At 52.7% G+C, this 17,922-nt stretch overlaps 5 protein-coding genes across 5 annotated transcripts; 1 reads left to right on the top strand and 4 right to left on the bottom strand.

Annotated features, from left to right (window-relative positions):
- Positions 1 to 780: 780 nt before the first annotated feature.
- Positions 781 to 2,364, bottom strand: PODANS_3_7180 (uncharacterized protein; the record flags this gene model as incomplete). Its single annotated transcript, XM_001909485.1, has 3 exons — positions 781 to 1,241; positions 1,309 to 1,518; positions 1,764 to 2,364. The coding sequence occupies 3 exons, from the start codon at positions 2,362 to 2,364 to the stop codon at positions 781 to 783; spliced, it is 1,272 nt and encodes a 423-aa protein (XP_001909520.1).
- Positions 2,365 to 2,941: 577 nt separating this feature from the next.
- On the bottom strand, positions 2,942 to 3,745 carry PODANS_3_7190 (uncharacterized protein; the record flags this gene model as incomplete). Its single annotated transcript, XM_001909486.1, has 1 exon — positions 2,942 to 3,745. One exon carries the CDS (start codon positions 3,743 to 3,745, stop codon positions 2,942 to 2,944), a length of 804 nt encoding a protein of 267 aa, XP_001909521.1.
- Positions 3,746 to 4,635: 890 nt separating this feature from the next.
- PODANS_3_7200 (uncharacterized protein) lies at positions 4,636 to 5,209 on the bottom strand (the record flags this gene model as incomplete). The annotated part of the gene is made up of 3 exons (XM_001909487.1): positions 4,636 to 4,888; positions 4,952 to 5,127; positions 5,186 to 5,209. The coding sequence occupies 3 exons, from the start codon at positions 5,207 to 5,209 to the stop codon at positions 4,636 to 4,638; spliced, it is 453 nt and encodes a 150-aa protein (XP_001909522.1).
- A 6,030-nt stretch (positions 5,210 to 11,239) lies between these two features.
- Positions 11,240 to 12,520, bottom strand: PODANS_3_7210 (uncharacterized protein; the record flags this gene model as incomplete). The annotated part of the gene is made up of 1 exon (XM_001909488.1): positions 11,240 to 12,520. The coding sequence occupies one exon, from the start codon at positions 12,518 to 12,520 to the stop codon at positions 11,240 to 11,242; it is 1,281 nt and encodes a 426-aa protein (XP_001909523.1).
- A 1,432-nt stretch (positions 12,521 to 13,952) lies between these two features.
- On the top strand, positions 13,953 to 17,732 carry PODANS_3_7220 (uncharacterized protein; the record flags this gene model as incomplete). The annotated part of the gene is made up of 3 exons (XM_001909489.1): positions 13,953 to 14,802; positions 14,859 to 15,999; positions 16,055 to 17,732. 3 exons carry the CDS (start codon positions 13,953 to 13,955, stop codon positions 17,730 to 17,732), a joined length of 3,669 nt encoding a protein of 1,222 aa, XP_001909524.1.
- Positions 17,733 to 17,922: the final 190 nt, after the last annotated feature.

The raw sequence follows: 17,922 nt of genomic DNA on the forward strand, positions 1-17,922 counted from the left end.
TGGGTACGTAGCATACCGGGAAGGGATCGCGCCGTGCGGGCCTGATAATAGAGTGCCAGCGGAATTATACTCTAATTCGATTTGCTCCCCAGATTACAGAACACCTGGTTGGATAAGATATCGAGGAGCCAACGCCGAGATCTATTCCTGTGGTAAAACCACATCGAGCTTGCGACAAACCTGCTTAATACTTAGCCTCCGATCCGACGCAGTTGCGATAAAACCGACAGCCAGACATCAAAGCATATTCGTCTGTGAGCGACAAGACTCCAACTGGAATCAAAACTAGGAAGTTTCCCCACAGATTGAGGCTCTGCGTGCCCAAAAATCCGACCGCTGGGGTGATGGAGTATTTCACCACTTTGTTTCGGCTCGAAAACACGGACCATGCAGCGTGCCACTGCATCTGCAATCCATTTGCCATGTTGGTTGAGATTTTTGTACCCTCGCTGACCCAAGCGAGGCCTCCTCCATTCAGAGCATGCGGGATGGACTGTGAAAGGTCACCAGCTCGGAAGCTCAAGCATGGAAGAATCCCGACATCATGAAATACCACAGTCAAGGCACATTAGCCGGCATACCGGTCTGCATCTCTATTCGGCAGGTTTGACATATTGGGTTGCGAAGGATCGGTGCACCCGACCTCTACGACGAAAAGATCCCGGCATACGCATTCCTGTACGTGTACCGTACGCACCATTTAGTAGCCCAAGTGGAGACAAATTCGGCGGCTATCATTATCTTTCATCACGCCCATTCCTTTCTTTGCGGCTCAAACTCTTATTCGGGACAACAGAGGACTCTTGCCTTTGAGATCACGTTCCGGAACTGAAGATGCCCGCCAATCTCGTCACCTCTCTTGATGATTCCGGGGAATGTCACGCAGGAGATCTCTCGTTCGAACAGGCCCTCTTCATCTTCACCGCCGATGTCTTCCATGGTCTCGGCGTCAAACATGATTTGCTGGTGGGGGAGGACTTGAGGCATGTGGACAGCAAAGACGGCTTTTTGGACAGCAAGCAGGCGTGACAGATCGACAGCGCTGGCGATGAGGGACCGGAGACCCTGGTCTCGGGCATCGTTGGACTTTGAGGATGTTATCTCGTCGAGCAGCCTGTTGACTTTGGCCACGAGGGCGTCTACGATGGTCGAGGTTTCTCTTTGGAGCTTCCCGCTGGCGTCCTTTTGGAGGATGGCCAGGGTTAGGGAGCGCCACTGGGACATCATTTCAGGGGAGGTTGCTTGTGGGCGGTGAGTTGTTCATACTTGTGATGATTGTGTTGTTTCTGATTGGGGGGTTTGGCTTACCATAGGTGCCCAATGACTTTTCGGCTTCGGCTAGCTTGTCGGCTTCTGAGGGGGATAGACCGACGAAGTAGGTGTTGAATATTGACTCGGTGAGCAGTCGCGAGACGAGGGACTGTAGGAGGTGGATCTTGGCTGTTGAGACGAGGTCTCTGTATGTTGGGACTAGGCGGTCAAGTTCTGTGAGGGTAGCCTCGCTGGCGTGGGAGAGGTCTGTTTTGAAAGAGCCGCAGTATTAGTTGAAAGAGCCTTTTGGCAATATCCTCACCGCTGGTTGATCCTTTTGCGGCCTCGTCCTCTCCCATTCTACGGTATGTCTTTTTTTGCATGTGGGAGCCTCCTTGTGCCTAATGGAGGAGCGACAAAATCCAGCACAGTTGAGAGCCTCATTGAGCTCCCCAAAACCTCCCATCACGCCCAGATCGATTCTGTCAGATAATGTTAAAAATTCCACCTACCAATCTTACTCCTCCTCCAATAAACCAAAACCCAGTTCTGCAGGCCATTCCCTAGCTTGCCCATGCCCTCCTCAAAGACCTCGTCGCTTGTTGTTTGCCCGGACCCGTTGATTCCCGCCCCGCCGTTGCCCGATTTACTGACGAACTCCTTCAACCCTCGTATTTGGTCTTGGAGCTGGGCGAGTTCTTGCCTGTGGTCTGTTTTTACCTGGCGGAGGGTGTCCCTTAGGAGGGTGTTTTGGGCGTCGAGGGCGTTGATGTTGTCTTTGAGATGGAGGTTTTCTTGTTGGAGCGCTGATAGCTCGTCTTCTGGACTGTCCTGCATGTTGTAGTGGCCTGGTTCTTCTTTTGGGCGGGCCGGGGATGGGGATGGGTTGCGGGAGAGGGAGAGGGAGGAGGTTCGAGATGGGGTTGTCGGATGGAGATTTGACGTGGTGTTTCGTGAGGAGGGGGTTGCGAGGGAGGAGGAGCGAGGGGTGGGCGTTGGTGAGAGGGCTCGGGTGAGGGCCGTGGTGGCTGCTGTTGTTGCTGTTGATGAGGGGGGTTGGTTCAAGTTGCGGCGGCGGTTGGAAGAAGGGGATGGTTTTGGAGAGTAGGGCATGTCGTTATTTAGATGTCGTGTTGGTGTAGTGGTTGTTGTTTATTGGTGATCTGTCGTGGTGGTGGTGGTGGTAGTGGTGGTGTTGGTTCGTTTGCTCGTGGGGAGCATCTAGGGGATGGCTTTCTTATGGGTTGGTTGTGTAAGTACTACTACCACCACCGCCGCGCCGTCTGACGCTGTAAGATTGGCTGATTAATCTCGCCCTTGGAAGAAACTTGCAGCCTAGGGGGCAATATCCGAGAAAGTGTGTGTAGTAAGATAGCGGCTCCAGGCTGCTGGAATGGATGGTGGTGTTTGATTGCCTTCAGCCTTGGGCGATCCCTCACGTTCGTTTCCGGCAGGGGGACCCTGTGGGGGTGGCCCAAGCTCCATCTTCCCAGCGGCTCGTCTCGCTCGTGACGGGACAGGGGAGTGATTTACATGGGTCTGCTGAGCTTGCGAAAATGTTATCAGATTGGGAGCTGCCTATCCTCACCGTAGGTAGGTAACAAACAACAACCTTGGGCATATTCCATGATTATTTACCAGCATCAACATGGAGGCAACATCGATAGTTCTCAACCCTGATCATCCCCATCTAAAACCCAACCTCCCCCACAACCTCATACTCCTCCTCCCCCGTCTCCCCCCCGTCTCCATCCAAAACCTTTTTCGCCCCCATCTTACAAATAGCCACCATTTCCACCCTCACATCCCTCATCCAGATCTGGTCCTCATACCGCTCGATAATATCCCCCGCCTTCTCCACCACCATCCTCTCTTTCCCATGTCTTCCCCTATGTCTCTGCTTATCCCGCCCCTTGACATAAACAGTATTCACAATCGTAGCGTGCAACAACAACGGCCGGCCATCCTCCACCATCAACTTCTCCCCCTCTTCCCCAACCTGTAAAAATCTTTCCCTGACAGACTCGCAAAACCTCTGAAGTGAACCAGTGAAGCTCTCATCCGTAGGCGGGGCGTACAAGACGGCGGTTTTCGGCAGCGGGTGCATGCTCGCCAGACCCCTAAGCGTAACCCTCGGCTGGTCTGGCTCACCCTCCTTTTTAACAGAACTCCACATCTCCCTCAAATTCAACCCAGCCAAAACAGATTTTGCCTTCTCCAGTCTACCCTCGCTCGGTGGTATGCTCGCGCCAGAACGATCACCATTCACCAACGGCGACGGCGGCGGCGGGAAGCTGAAGATGCCAAGTGTCAAATGTAGAGTCCCCAGAGGTCGAATAGCCGTCTCTGGTAGGGAAAACCCTTGCGGAGGGGGGAGCGTGACTTCGTCTTTGAAGGCGGAGAGCGAGGCGGCTAGTTGGGGGCGAGAGGTGGGTGTGACCAAGGGGATGCACAGAAAGTGCGTGGGTGGTGGCGGTTTGGGCCTGGGAGGCATGGTGCTGGACTTTTCTTGAGTCGATGGGCTGTCTATAGTCAGTTAGTTCGATCGGTATCTTGAGGGAGGGTAATTTGGGTTTCTATAATTATATGCTCTGAGATTTTGTACCTTCGTGGGGCTGTCGTTGAGACCAAGCCAGGCTTAGCAGATCGGTGAGTGAGATTGGGGCCTAGCTTGCGACCCCGACCGGCCGGTGACTCAAATCTCTGCAATGAGAATAGAAGAGCCCAGGAATTTCCTTCGCTATACTCTTCTCCTTTTATTAGATGCTCTATTGAAACAGAGTAGAATGTAGATTTGTCCAAGATCGGCGCAAGTGTTGAAAGGCAACTTGCAGATGAAGTCAGAAGGAAAGAACGATGGTCCGTGCACCACAGCTCATCCAACACACCCTGACAATATGAGAAAGGTTTTGGTATTTACTACTCCATCCAGAGGTGATGCTGCTGTCGAATTTCACTTGTGCACTAACGAGAGCAACAAGTGGACCTGAGCAGCTTCAAGAATACAAAGTATAAACTTCTGAATCGAAGAACTGTGGACAATACCACTATCACACCAAAGGCTACACCATAATGTCTGCTCCGTAGACATGCCACACCTCTCATGCAACCCGCTGAAATCAAATGCAGTGCTTCCCTCTCACGCCGCTCCGCAAGCTACGATTGCTTTCCACAATACCCAGCACTAGCCAATCCGTGACCTAAAACGTGCTGTTCTTATTGAGAAAACTGCTCCTCCCCACCACTAGCTTTTGCTTCACGATGGGCCTGTTTTGACCAACACATGATGGCCTCCCGCAAAGACAGTATAGACTATCGGTGCCGCCTCGACTCGAGATTGTTGCCGTCTATCGTTGTGTTGTCGAGAGACGGCATGTTGCCGTTTTATTCGGCTCCAAAGAATTTCTTCATCTGTTTCTCGAGCTCGGCTGTGTCGACTTTGGCGGCCTGGAGTGCCTCGGCGATCTTTTTTAAGCATACGTTCTCGTCCGGCTCAGACACTCCGTCGACCGTGAGCTTGTGTCCATATTGCTGCACAACTTGACAGCTGTCCCGGATCTTGTTAAAACCAAGGGTGGCCGAGGATCCCTTCAGGAAGTGCCCCAGAGTAGAGAGTTCGTTAAGATCTCTGGAAGCTCTGCACATCATGCTGTCAGTAGACGACACTCCTCTTGCGCTCCAGCCACGGATATAAACTTACAGAGCTTGATCCATCTTCTCGAAGGTGTCCTGTGCTTGCTCAAAGAAGTTGATGACCAGTGGCTCACTGAAGTCCCTCTCATGGTCGCTCTCGTCCATTTCCAGGATCTGGGAGAAGATCGCATTGTCGACGTGGTCACCGAAGTCTGGCATGTTTGCGAAGTATACTTCGTCGTCCTGTAGTCCAGAAGCTGGGTTAGTATGGATCGCCTTGAGATGCGGACACATTACGGACCGAATCTTCGTCTGACTTGAGCATGGTGGCAAGGGGCAGTCAAGCTGTGCTCCGGAACGGATATGCTTGTTACTGTGGAACGGGATGGAGGTATGCTGATAAGGAGCAAAGGGATAAAAAGACTGAAAGGGGAAACATGGGAGGCCAAGGACACACGGCTGTAGCCGCGCTGGCAGGGCCCGGCTCCTCTTAAGTACCGGGGAGCGCACCCTTGCAGGAGACAAAAGGAAGCGGAGGAAGCAGCCAGTGGTGGAGCGCGAGGATGAGGATGAGATTGGGGACGGGGTTCTTGGGTCTTGGGTGTATGCGTGTGAGAGGTGAGGCGGGGGATGGGCTTACAGGATGTCTCTAATAGCAGAAAGACAGCGACTGGTTCCAGAGGTTCCAAACAAGGGCGGCTGCACCACCAGGCTGCCCTAGTATGCACAAAAACACGTCTGGCAGCGGCGTACGAGGAAGGCCGTTGGCAGGGGTGAGGTTTTCGGGAACCTTATTATTTGCGCGTCAACGGAGAGTCCAGTGACTTTCTGAGTTTGGCTGCGGAGTGAGGGGTGGAGCCTCGAACTCGGCAGGATAATGTTCAACTCACCTTGAATCAATCACGGGGGGAGACAGAGAGGAGCGACGTGTGATACGGGCGAGGGTGGCTATGGCAGCTGGAGCTGATTCAGATAGTTAGAGATGGATGGCTCTTGTGACATGTATCCTGTGTGTGTGCGTGCGTGTGTGTGTGTGTGTGTATGCCCGAGAAAGGATCTGATGAAGGGCGAAATTTTATCCACGGCGGGGTTGAGGGGTCGGGTCGGAGCGAGGGGTCGAGGGGTAAAGGGGACTCTTGATGGTACCGGGAGAGCCCTCGCGGCCCCGGCACAGGAATGGATAGGAAAGAGGAGAGCGTGACTGACTATTTTACGACAAGACCTGTAGGGATCCAGGAGTGGAGGGCAGACGCGGGCGGGGAGGGGAGGTTGGAGGTTGGTGGTGTAAAGGCTTGTCTGTCCAGCTGGCACTCTGTAGAGCGGCGCCGGCAACGTAGGAGCAAGGTATTAAAGGGTGGTAAAGTAGATGATAGGTAGGTTGGGTGTCCTGCTGGTGGAGAAGAGGGTGGGCATAAGATCTGGCACGACAGATAATAAATAGCGTTGCCAAAACGGGTGGCAGTCTGGCTGCAATCCAGTGAAAAACCTAATCGCACACAAGCAATAGGTAATTCAGCACCGCGGCACCTCGCTCAGCTCTCAGTCATGACACATCCATTAGCTTCTCTTTGTCCCTTGGCCGTCTTGAGCCAGCTATTACTGTATCTACAAGCAAGATGGCCTATTTCACGCACTTTCTTCGCGATCGTTCTGTCTGGTTTGCTTTTGCCAGCGCTGCCCCCCGTAGCTGTCTCAACAAGTCGGACGGGCATTTGCAGGTGCTCGGGGGTTCCTGGGCCAGACGTCACTTCCGTTTTGAGGTGCAGAGGTGCAGCGGTGGTGACGCGGGTGACGCAAGGGTACTGGCACCAACGACCCAGCCCAGGTACGGAGTAATACCTACTGTGTCTGGCGAGATCGCAGCATTTCGGACTGGATCTGGTATCTGTCGCTGCTCTGGAAACTGCAAATCATGGGAGAATTGATCTAGAAAGCCGATTGCTCATGCAGGCACAGATTCAGACGGAGGGGAAATAACCTGCTGTGCTTTCCAGGTCCAGCAGACAGGTACACTACCTCTCCTTGCCATTCTTGTTGAGGTTCCGCAGGTAGGGGTCCACCCACTAATTATCGCTAAAACGAGGTTAGTCTCGACACTCAACCCCGCAGTCGTCATGGCTCCCCAATTGGGTTCTCGTAGCACACACTGGGCGCACCTGTACTCGAGAATAATGGCTTCCATTTGTGCGCGTGTGGCCATCAATCACCGCACATCCACATAATCTTGCTCCATTCCGTATCGAGAGATTTAGAAACTGTTTATTTCCACCGTTCCAAAGTCATATAAACGCCCCAAAAATTGTCCGGATTACCTTCCAGTGGCAGGCAGATATGGACGATAACCCCCAATCCAGACACAGCTCGGTACCACCCCTCATCGGTTAGACTCTTCATCGGTTTCCTCATGCACAAGGTGCCTTCCATTCCAGGGTTCAAACTTGAACCGAACTGGGCCCGTGCGCTGATGTGTGCCAGCAACACAGGAAAAGCTGACAAGGATTTAGGAATTCTATTATCTTTCGATTTTCATCTGATTGAATTCATCTGTGTGATAAATTCCACTGGAAGTATTTCTCCCATTTTATTTTTCTTTCTTGTCTGTTTTTTTATTGCCTACAATAAGCGTCTTTTCCAATACCATCGCGGGGCTCGACGTCAAGCGAGGGTGACCTTCCCATACGACACGGTACCACAGCTCAAGAGGTCAGTCTGGCTTCAGCAAGTGACGCAAGAATGAGCTGATCACGACTCTGCTCCCCCGTGGCGTGACCAGGTGGTGCTCATATTTTTTAATGCGGCCTCTTCTCCCACTTATCTCTCGTTGGCGACGACGATACAGCATATCGAGCAGGCCCATATGGTCCCATGCCGCTGACCGTGATTCGACACGGAAGGTCAAAAGGACGCTTCGAAAGACTTGAATCTGGCTGCAGACCGACAAATGCAGGGTCCAGGCCGATCTGTCACAACCCCTCTATCGGCGTGGGCTTTTGATAGACGGTACCCCTCAATGCCCTCTCCCCTTGGGTACCTTATCGGACTGGACCGGACAAACACCCGGTAAGAGGCATGCATGCGATGGAAGAACCGGATCTGTGGAAGAAACACCACTCTGCCAGAATCGCGGAAATCTGGACGGTACTCCGGGGCACAAACTCGACACATTCCTGCTGTGTAACGATGCTCAGCACCACCACGAGAACCTGCTGGTGAGCGATGTCATCGACAAAGCGGTCGATACAAGCAATATCGCTAACCAGCAACGAATCCACCGGAGAAAACACATCGTGGAGTAGCGGGTCTAGATGCTGTCGCCCCCTTACTCAGTCGACAAGAGGAGTCACGGAATGAAAGGTCTCGACAGGAGCACCTCGACGGTGGTTGAATCTCATAACCCCACCAAATTTCGACAGCCATTCATTAGATGGGGTCCCTCCACAATAGGCTCTTGGCAAGTGGGGCCAGAGGCAGTCGTCTCAACATCGACGTCATTCCGCCAGGTGTCGTCATTGGGAGCACGAGTACCCGGCCCCATGCAAGGATCCCTGACCAACTTTCCATTGGAGCCCAAAAACGTTTTGTCGACCGTTTGCATCGTGTGCGAGTTTTCCAGCGGATCGGTGGGGAGCCACGAGTGCTTTTATCGAGGATATCCATTTCCACCACCCACATCCCTCGTCTCTTTGATACCGCAAGAATTTCCAAACTAGGCCGAGTTTGTTTCAACGACAACATGTAGTGTAGTCACGATGCCGTGTCAGAGAGGTGGTTGGTGGGATGCCAGTCCCTACACAATGCCGCAGTAGCTCCGACAGCCCGGATATCGGCACCGCCTGCATCTTTCTTCGGAGGAGGTGCTGGCTCGGCATCACACACGGCCAACAACACCACAATTATTACACCGCATGAGCATATCTTTCGGAGGTTAGTTGAGGACTGGTGATCGTTTTCTACCCTTTCCATTTTTTATTATTCTATACTAGATCTCCGTACACCAACGGGAGCCAAGGCCGGGACGCCTGCACGTCTCCCGCAACAAAACGGAGGCTGGGAGCGCCCGCGGAATCCCGTCAACTGCAACTTCAGGTGCTTCCTTGCGTGCGACCGCCCGAATCGGCGGTCACACCATCATCGGAGCCGGACAGTGCTCCTGAGTTAGCTCCACAGATTCAGATGCAATGTGCCTTGACTGAGTAGTGATAGAGAACGTGCCTCAGGCGTTGCCTGTGAGCCAACCTTTGAACCTGTCAGCCGTCCACACAGTGCTGATTCGCTTCGGTCTGACGACGAGGACCAGATCGTGGCTTTGGAATCTACGTCAGCTCCCATAGCAAGGGCATTGGCCAGCTCTGAGCTAGTTAAATGCGGCCCTTTTCAGCTCATCTAATATCGTCTTGTCGCACTCAGGCGCCCGAAACATGTCCCAGGCGGACGGGTTTGAACGCCGCTGACAGAAAGAGCCGCTCTGAGCGACGATATCTATATCAACCGCCAAGGCTTCCTTGTAGTGTAATGATGACGTGCGTCCTCCACGAAACCCGAGACTCCCGGCCAGCATGCTCTATGGATATACATATTCCTTCGAGACACTTCTATCAATCCTTCGCTCAGGTTGTGCATCGGCGTGTCTTGGGTATCTTGAGCAGCAGGAACTTTCGTTCCGGGGCTGTTGTTTGATCGAAGCGCCACAGGCGCTAGACTACAGTATCTAGTATTTTCATGCTCGGACAACTTCATCTCGATAAGTGTCAGCCATTCTCGAGTTCGGGAAATGTGTACTCGGATATCGAAGAAACGGGCACCAGTGACGACAGCCTCCTGAGCGCGCCGTCTGTCCCCAATTCTGCCCTCCCAGCAAAAAACTGCTCAACACCATCACAGAAAGTAAGTCGATCAGTAATATCGGACCGGGAAGCTTCCGCTGCAAGTTTCAACCCCACGGCGAGAGAGCAAAAGTTCATGACTTGTTGGTTTTCCGAGAAAAAGGGCGCGGAATAGTGGTACATACAGAGAGAGAAAGTTCAGAGACATGTCAAGCCAGCCCCCGTTGTCTGACACCGTTTTTTTTCCCTGTTTCCCCCCCTCAATCTGAGCGTTCTAGACCCTCGACTTGCATAGGGGACTGCATCGTGACACTCCCAAAACCTGTTTTTTTGCGTCAGGACTACATACATACATATCAGCAGTGCGGTCCGGCCGGCTTTTTTTTTCCTCCTCACCACCAACGCACGCACTAATGGGTTAAGAAAAAGGAGCCTATCATGGCGATGGTACCCAAGAGATCAAAGCGTTTTTGGGTTTGGTTCAAATCTTGGCACTAGGAGAGAGTATTGGAAGACAGACACAACAGGATGGGATGGGATTATAAGCAGAGCTAGAAGATTCCATGTTTAGAGAATCTGGGTTGCGAATATTCGCTCTCCCGAGAAACACCATCGTGTCCCGAAATATTTCTATCGTGAAACAAGATACCTAACCGGCGGGCGGGGTTACATAAGGTACATATCAACAATCTTCTGATACCAAGATTTCCAAGACTACCAAGACTTGTTTAGTTAACACAAAGAACCTTCTTTTTTCTTTTTTTTTGTTTTTTTTTGGGTTGGTGCTGTCGGGGGGCAGCTGATTTAATAGACATTTTCTATATCCAGCTACATGCAAAAACCATATCTTTCTCTTTGCTCGCTTCCAAATTTGGGGGAAAACATGTTGTAAAATGACAATCATTAAGTGGGTATAGAAATAAGCAATCTTTCTGGGAACAGTTCCTTCATGCAAGCCCACTGTTCTAGGCTGGGGATGTTGCCGGTCTTGTAAGCGGTTATTACTCCGTGTATCTCTTGGACTGTTTCTCTTGAGAGGGAAAAGGCTCCCCGGAATGTGCAATCGCAGTGCAGCGGCACAAGATAAGAAGAGAGAGGTTTGTTGTTGGGGGTTCTCAGTCAGCCGCCGGCCTGACTAAACTAGTACCGGGAGCATCGTCTTTTTGCCCCAGCCATATCGTGGTTGTGTTTGGGAGGGCTCCCAAGAGGCAATCCCGTCCAACTGAACTCTCCAGCCATTGATATGGACTGGATAGCAGTTTCGAAGGTCGACATGCGTGCCAACCACAAGGCCAACCAGCGCCCTGGAATGACATACACTTCACAAATCCTGCCCTGATATAAGCAGAGGAAAGTTTGCAAAACTCCAAAGCCAATAACCAGCAGAAAAAGAGAGTAGGGTATGTGAAGATGCCAGGGTAAAAAACTCGAAGCCACAATTGCTACCTGGCAAGCTTGACAAACGTAAAGACAGGTATGGCACAACACAAACCAACGCCATGTCTCTTGCACATTCTAACAAGCCACTCCTCTCAAAGCAATACCTTCGAAGCAACGGTCAACAACCAAGCAGCATCATGCCAGCCACCCTCATTCTCCTTCGGCGGCGGGATACTCTCATCCACCATCGTCTTCATATTCTGCCCCTCCAGCCTCCTCAAGCATGACACCCTCCTCTCCATCTCATGCCCTGATCCCTCCCCATCCGTCGTCTCCCCATCATAATCATCCTCCGACTCCTCCTCATCGTCCTCCTCAACGGCAAAAAGCTTCACACCGAGCACATGGCCAAACCAAGACCCTACACCCCCGTTCCCAGTCCCCTTCACCAGCTTCCTCACGTACGCCTCATCTTCTGCCCCATCACCCGTGACAAACTCAGCGTCATCCACAGTGTAATTTTCTAGCTCCTCGTCAAAATTGACAAAATCCGGACCGGCAATCTCGTCGTCAGGGTTCTCCGCCACAGGAGTTGACCCCGACCCATTAGAGTTGAAGTAATCCTCCACAAAGGTTGTCATCCTATGGCTGCTCCCGCCTGGCGTCATAGACCCAACCCGGGAGTGAGATCTGCTCCTAAAGCGGCTGTAGGCCGGGGAGGAGATGTTATCATCGTTGCCGTCAAGATGGACACTGCTTCTCCTAGAGGCGTGACGGGATAGGTGACGGGGGGTGTGCCGAGAGCCATAAACCAGCTCTTCTCTTTCCCTTGCGAGTTCCCGCTCAAAGGCTTCGTCTTCGGCGTCTTGAGGAGAGTGACCAGCCAAGGATGTGGACGAGGCGCGGGTGGAGAGCCAGGCTTGGCCTTTGGATTCCCGGGTTTCGAGGGAGATGATGGAGCCGCAGCGGAGGAGCCAGTCCGAGTCGGAGCGGTCGGTTTGTCTCAGCTGGTTTGGGTGGTGGGAGGAGCGGTGGCGTGGGGTGGTGGGGGAAGTGTGGAGGGAGGTTGAGCTTTGGCGATGGGAGGCACGGGACTGGTTGTGGGGGAGGTGGGAGGAGGATTTCGATTTTGCGAGGGAGACTGAGGATCGGGACTTGCGGGCGCCGGAGACAGAGGCGGAGCGGTTGTTGGGACCCGGGGAGCGGGAGAGGAGACGGGGGGTGGTAGGGGCGGATTTGCCTTGGAGGTAGGAGTAGGAGGTTACTGTTGGGGGAGCGGAGGTTGGGGTGGTGAGATCGTTGTCGTCGAGGATATCGTGGGCATCGTGAATAGGGAGTTTGGAGGTTAGAGGCGCGAGGGAGAGGTGGGTGAGGTTACCCGAGGATCGGGACTTGCGCCTGAAGGAAGAGTGTTGATTGTAGGCGACGTCCATGTTTTTGTTGGGGTAATGAGTTGTCGTCGTCTTCTGGCTGTCTAGTGGGTAGGTTATTAGAAGGCAATGGGAAGGCAAGAAAACGAACGTTGAATAACAACGAGTGAGAGAGAAGGGTGGAGTTTACCCCAGACTCCAGAAGCAAGTGATATATGAAGCAATTAAGTAGTTTCACAGTCGGGCGGTCAGTTGTCGGTGGTGGTGCGATTGGAAGGATGGGAAAGCTCTATCCCTTGTTTGTGGCACCCTGCAGGCCTGATTCCTCAACAATTGCTGGCTTTCAAAGCTCTGGAACGCGTCCGGCTGTGGTAGGGCGAGTTCTGATTCGCCCGTTTATTTAGAGCAATAGCCACCGCCACTGAAGCTTGAACGCCCTGGCAAAGGTACCAGCGACTTTTTAGTGGGAAATATTTTCCCGCGGTGTGCCGCTAAAGCAAGGCGGACTGTTTGGTACCCCGGTACAAGGCAAGCCACAGCCAATGACCGACCCCGCAGCTAAGCGCACTGACTCTAACATTTTGAGGCTGGTTAAACCCTGGGCTCTCGAAAGCTTCAGTGTATGGAGGGGCATAGAGGGGCTATCAGCCATCAGTGTCATTGACTCTCTAGAACGGTGGTGATCTTTTCGAGGAGGACAAGCTTGTGAATAACCTTGAGACATCGAGTCACTCGGTCAAACTTGGCAGACGGATATCAAAGGCTGAAAAACACCGACAAAAATCAGCTAACTCGAGCTGCATGAGCATAGGCTTGAGCCCCTCGACTTACATACACACTACAACTCTTTTAAAATTTTCAGTCGCTTTTTTATTCACATTTTGCCACTTTTTCACTACGGAAATAGACGAGTGCTACCCTTCTGAACTACCCACTTCGTCCGCTCTCAGCTCTCACCACCTGGGCACCGGTGGCCGCCGAAAAGTCCCGAAAGAAGCTATATCCTGATAATGATCGCACCACTACGGTGCTAAAACCAGCGATTGACTCATACCCAAAACTCATACCAAGAAAAAGAGTTTTGACCGGACGAGATGCGGAACTTGCGCAACATCGGCCACAGCGTCTTCAGGGATCCCGTCCCGGATTCTCCCTTTCCTACCGCCGCCTCGGCTTCGGCCCCTTTCTCGGCATCGTGTTGGGATGTCTCCAGGGATGAGGTGATTGTTGCCCGTGGCCCAACCGCCCATGATGCCCGGATCGAACTCTCGAGGGTAGTGAAGCACACTCATGAGCGTCCCCCTTGTCACTTGTAAGATACATATTCATCATTCTCATGTTAAAACAAGCATATAATCTAAGACTGCAATTTCTATGACATAGAAAATCAAGAAACATCGCAACATGGGATGCACTTTGCCCAAACGAAGATGGCAGTCCAGATGTTATCCGGAGTATACACTACTTCAGCGACACATTGACAACATGTGTCATCATGGCCGGCGGTGACATTGTCACTGTTACTGAAGACGAAGAAACCGCCGCTGGTGAAGCGCACATTGAGATCGTAGGCACATTGTCGCCCTCTATCTCGGCTGCTCGCTGGTCACCAGATGAAGAGCTACTTGCCATCGCAACAGGGGATGCCAAGGTGCTCTTCATGAGCCGGGGCTTCGATGTTATTTCAGAGGTTGGCCTCAGCGAAGAGGACTTGAGGCTGTCAAAGCATGTCTCCATCGGATGGGGCAAGAAGGAGACTCAGTTTATCGGCAAGGGCGCCAAGGCCAAGGGGCTTCGAGACCCTACTATTCCGGAGAAGGTAGACGAGGGCGCCTTGAGCTCAAACGATGATGGGCGGTGCACGATCAGTTGGAGAGGTGATGGTGCGTATGTTGCTGTCAACTTCCTTCAGCAAGGACAACGACGTGTGATCCGGGTGTACAACCGTGATGGTGAGTTGGACAGTGTCAGTGAACCCGTGGATGGGCTTGAGGGCGCTCTGAGTTGGCGGCCTGAGGGAAATCTCATGGCCGGGATTCAGCGTCTCTCGGACCGTATTGACGTTGTGTTCTTTGAAAGAAATGGCCTGCGCCATGGGCAGTTCACACTTCGAGCGCCCCAGGACGCCCCTGATGTGGCTGCAGAGCTGGCGCTTGAGTGGAACTCGGACTCAACCGTTCTAGCTGTTATCATGAAGGATAGAGTACAGCTATGGACTACAGGCAACTACCACTGGTATCTGAAACAAGAGTTCCTCTGTGGTGACGGTGGTAGCAAGCACCACCAGAGTCCAAAGTTTGCCTGGCATGCAGAGAAACCACTGTTGTGTGTTGCGGCGACAGCAGGTAAGATAACCTCTCTACTCCCTATATTCTCCTCAGTTGTCTCACAAGTTGTGTAGGCAAAGTACTTGTCAACGAGTACATTTTCACCATCGCCCGTGGGCCGGGAGTTTCTCCTCACGACTTCGGAGCTGTTGCCGTAATTGACGGTCAGACGCTCAAATTCACCCCTTTCCGGACGGCTAATGTGCCTCCTCCGATGGCCTTTGACGAACTCGAAGTCGAGTCTCCTATTATTGACGTTACAATCGGACGGGATTGCAACTCGATGGCCGTGCTGCACCGAAGTGGTGTTAGCTTCTTCGAGCTTATCATCCAGGGACCACGGATGCTACCCCCGAAGCTTGCCTCTACGGCTTCCTTTAGGAAGACACATGCCCAGTTATACGAGGAACATGTACTTCAGGTTGGCCTGTCTGGCTCAAATGAGGTTCACATTCTTCAAATGTCGGAAGACATGGAGATTGTCAGGCACACATTTGAAGGCACACAAACAAACGAACACGGGTGGCAAAAGACGGATGCAACTTCCATCACAACCATTACAACACCTATAGTGCCACCAGTTGTCGAGGAAGACGGAGTCATTGCTCAGGATTGGCGTGGCAGACTGAGCAGAATCATTGAAGGAGAACACCTCCCGCTTCCTGCCGAGTTTGCCAACTTCTTGCCCTGGACAAGTTACATTACACATTCAGGCGAGTTCCTGGCTTTTGGACAGGCTCGGAATGGCTACCTCTACTGCAACTCGACGCTACTGGCCAGGAACTGTACTTCTTTTGTTGTTACCAAGCATCATCTCATCTTCACGACTACCAACCACTTCGTCAAGTTTGTTCACTTGGCTACGGAAGAAGAGCTTGAGGTTCCCCAGGACGACCCCGAGAATGACGAACGATGCCGGAGTATCGAGCGGGGAGGCAGGCTGGTCGTTGCCATGCCCAGCAGGATGAGCATTGTGCTTCAGATGCCTCGTGGCAATCTTGAGACAATTTATCCCCGGGCTATGGTTTTGTCCGGCATCCGCGACCTTATCGAGGCCAAGAACTATGGCGCTGCTTTTGCGACATGCCGCACTCAGCGTGTGGATATGAACCTGCTCTATGATCACCGACCGGAGCAGTTCCTGGAGCACGTCGGCTTGTTCTTGGAGCAGGTGAAGGATACGGCCAGCATTGACTTGTTCTTGTCCACTCTTAAGTAAGTTTCTTGAGTCTTTAAGAATCATCTGATACCGTTTGCTGACTTTGTTTAGGGAGGAGGATGTCACCCGGACTATGTACAAGGACACCAAGGCTGGCTCAGCTCCGCAGTCGCAAGAAGCTGAAACGGCTGCTAAAGAAAGCAAGATCAACAAGATATGTGATGCTGTTTTGGCAAAGCTCAAGACCCAGAAGAACGCCAACCTCCAAAACATCATCACAGCGCATGTCTGCAAGAACCCACCAGCCCTCGATGATGGCTTGCGCGTGGTTGCCGATCTTATGCAAGAACATGAGGCACTAGCCGAACGTGCTGTTGAGCACATTTGCTTCCTGGTAGATGTCAACAGACTCTACGACCACGCCCTCGGTTTGTACAATCTCGAACTTACTTTGCTGGTTGCCCAGCAGTCTCAACGTGATCCCAGAGAGTATCTCCCATTTATTCAAGAACTTCACAAGATGCCAAAGCTCCAGCGAAAGTACACAATCGATGACAAGCTCGGGAACCACGAGAAAGCCCTGGACCATCTCAAGGCTCTTGGCAATTTCGAGGAGGTGAAGACGTACACCGTCAAGCACAAGCTCTACCAGCACGCCTTGAGCATCTACCGTCACGACGAGCAGCACCACCGCGTGATTACCGACCTCTTCGCCGCCCACCTCAAGTCTATCTCCCAGTTTAAGGAAGCCGGCCTAGCCTACGAGTCACTCAACAGCTACCACGACGCCACAGACTGTTACCTCAAAGCGGGCGCCGCCTGCTGGCGCGAATGCCTCTACGTTGCCCAGCAGCAAGACCCGCCCATCACCGCTCAGCGACTAGAAGAAGTAGCAAGCGACCTTGCCGACGCCCTCCGCGAAGCAAAGGACTATGCCGCCGCGGCAACAATCCACATGGAGTACCTCTCTTCTATCGAATCCGCCATCCAATCCCTCTGCAAGGGCTACCTCTTTGCCGATGCGCTCCGGCTTGTCGCCCTGCACAAGCGACGTGACCTTCTTGAGAGCCATATTGACAGCGGCCTCGCGGATGCCTTCTCCTCCAGCATTGAGTTCTTGGCTGATTGCAAAGCCCAACTCAAGGCGCAAGTTCCGCGCATCCTTGAGCTCCGCAAGAAGGCAAAGGAGGACCCGCTGGCGTTTTACGAGGGGGAGAACCCCTTTGGGAGCAAGAACGCGGATGGTTATGACATCCCGGATGATATCTCTATTGCTGCTAGCTCGAGGGCGACGACGAGCGCGTCGATGTTTACGAGGTATACCGGCAAGGCTGGGAGCGTGGGGACTGTTGGCTCCAATGTCTCGAGAGCAACAAGCAAAAACAGGAGGAGGGAGGAGAAGAAGAGGGCGAGGGGGAGGAAGGGGACGGTTTATGAGGAGGAGTATTTGGTTAATAGTGTCAGGAGGTTGGTGGAGAGGGTGGAGGGGACGAAGGGGGAGGTGGAGAGGTTGGTCTTTGGGTTGGTGAGGAGGGATATGCAGGAGCGGGCAAGGGTTATTGAGGAGGCGATGGGGGTTGTGCTGGAGGGGTGTAGGCAGGCTGTTGGGGAGGTTTGGCCGCAGGAGGAGAAACAGCAAGTTGAGGGTGAAGGGGAGGATGGAGAGGGGTGGAGGCCGGTGGGCGGGGATGGGGTGCTGTTTGAGAGTTTGGAGGCTATGAGGGCTAAGCAAACGGCGCCGGTGGTGACGGGGTTCGAGAAGTTGGCACTTTTGGGGGGAAAGAAGTGAGCGGTGGGTGGGATGTAGGAGGTATCGATTAAAATTGGGGCTAGAAGCATTTGCATTGGTTGTTTAGGAAACGAGAGTAAGATAGGGTAGGCATAGCTCATGAAACGATGTTTTGTAGATTCACAATGCCTAGCTGTATAGTATGGCGTTATGGTTCCCCTGATATCGACGCCACAAAACCTTGTTCTTT

Source organism: Podospora anserina, chromosome 3, assembly GCF_000226545.1.
Source record: "Podospora anserina S mat+ genomic DNA chromosome 3, supercontig 2".
Lineage (NCBI taxonomy): Eukaryota > Fungi > Ascomycota > Sordariomycetes > Sordariales > Podosporaceae > Podospora > Podospora anserina.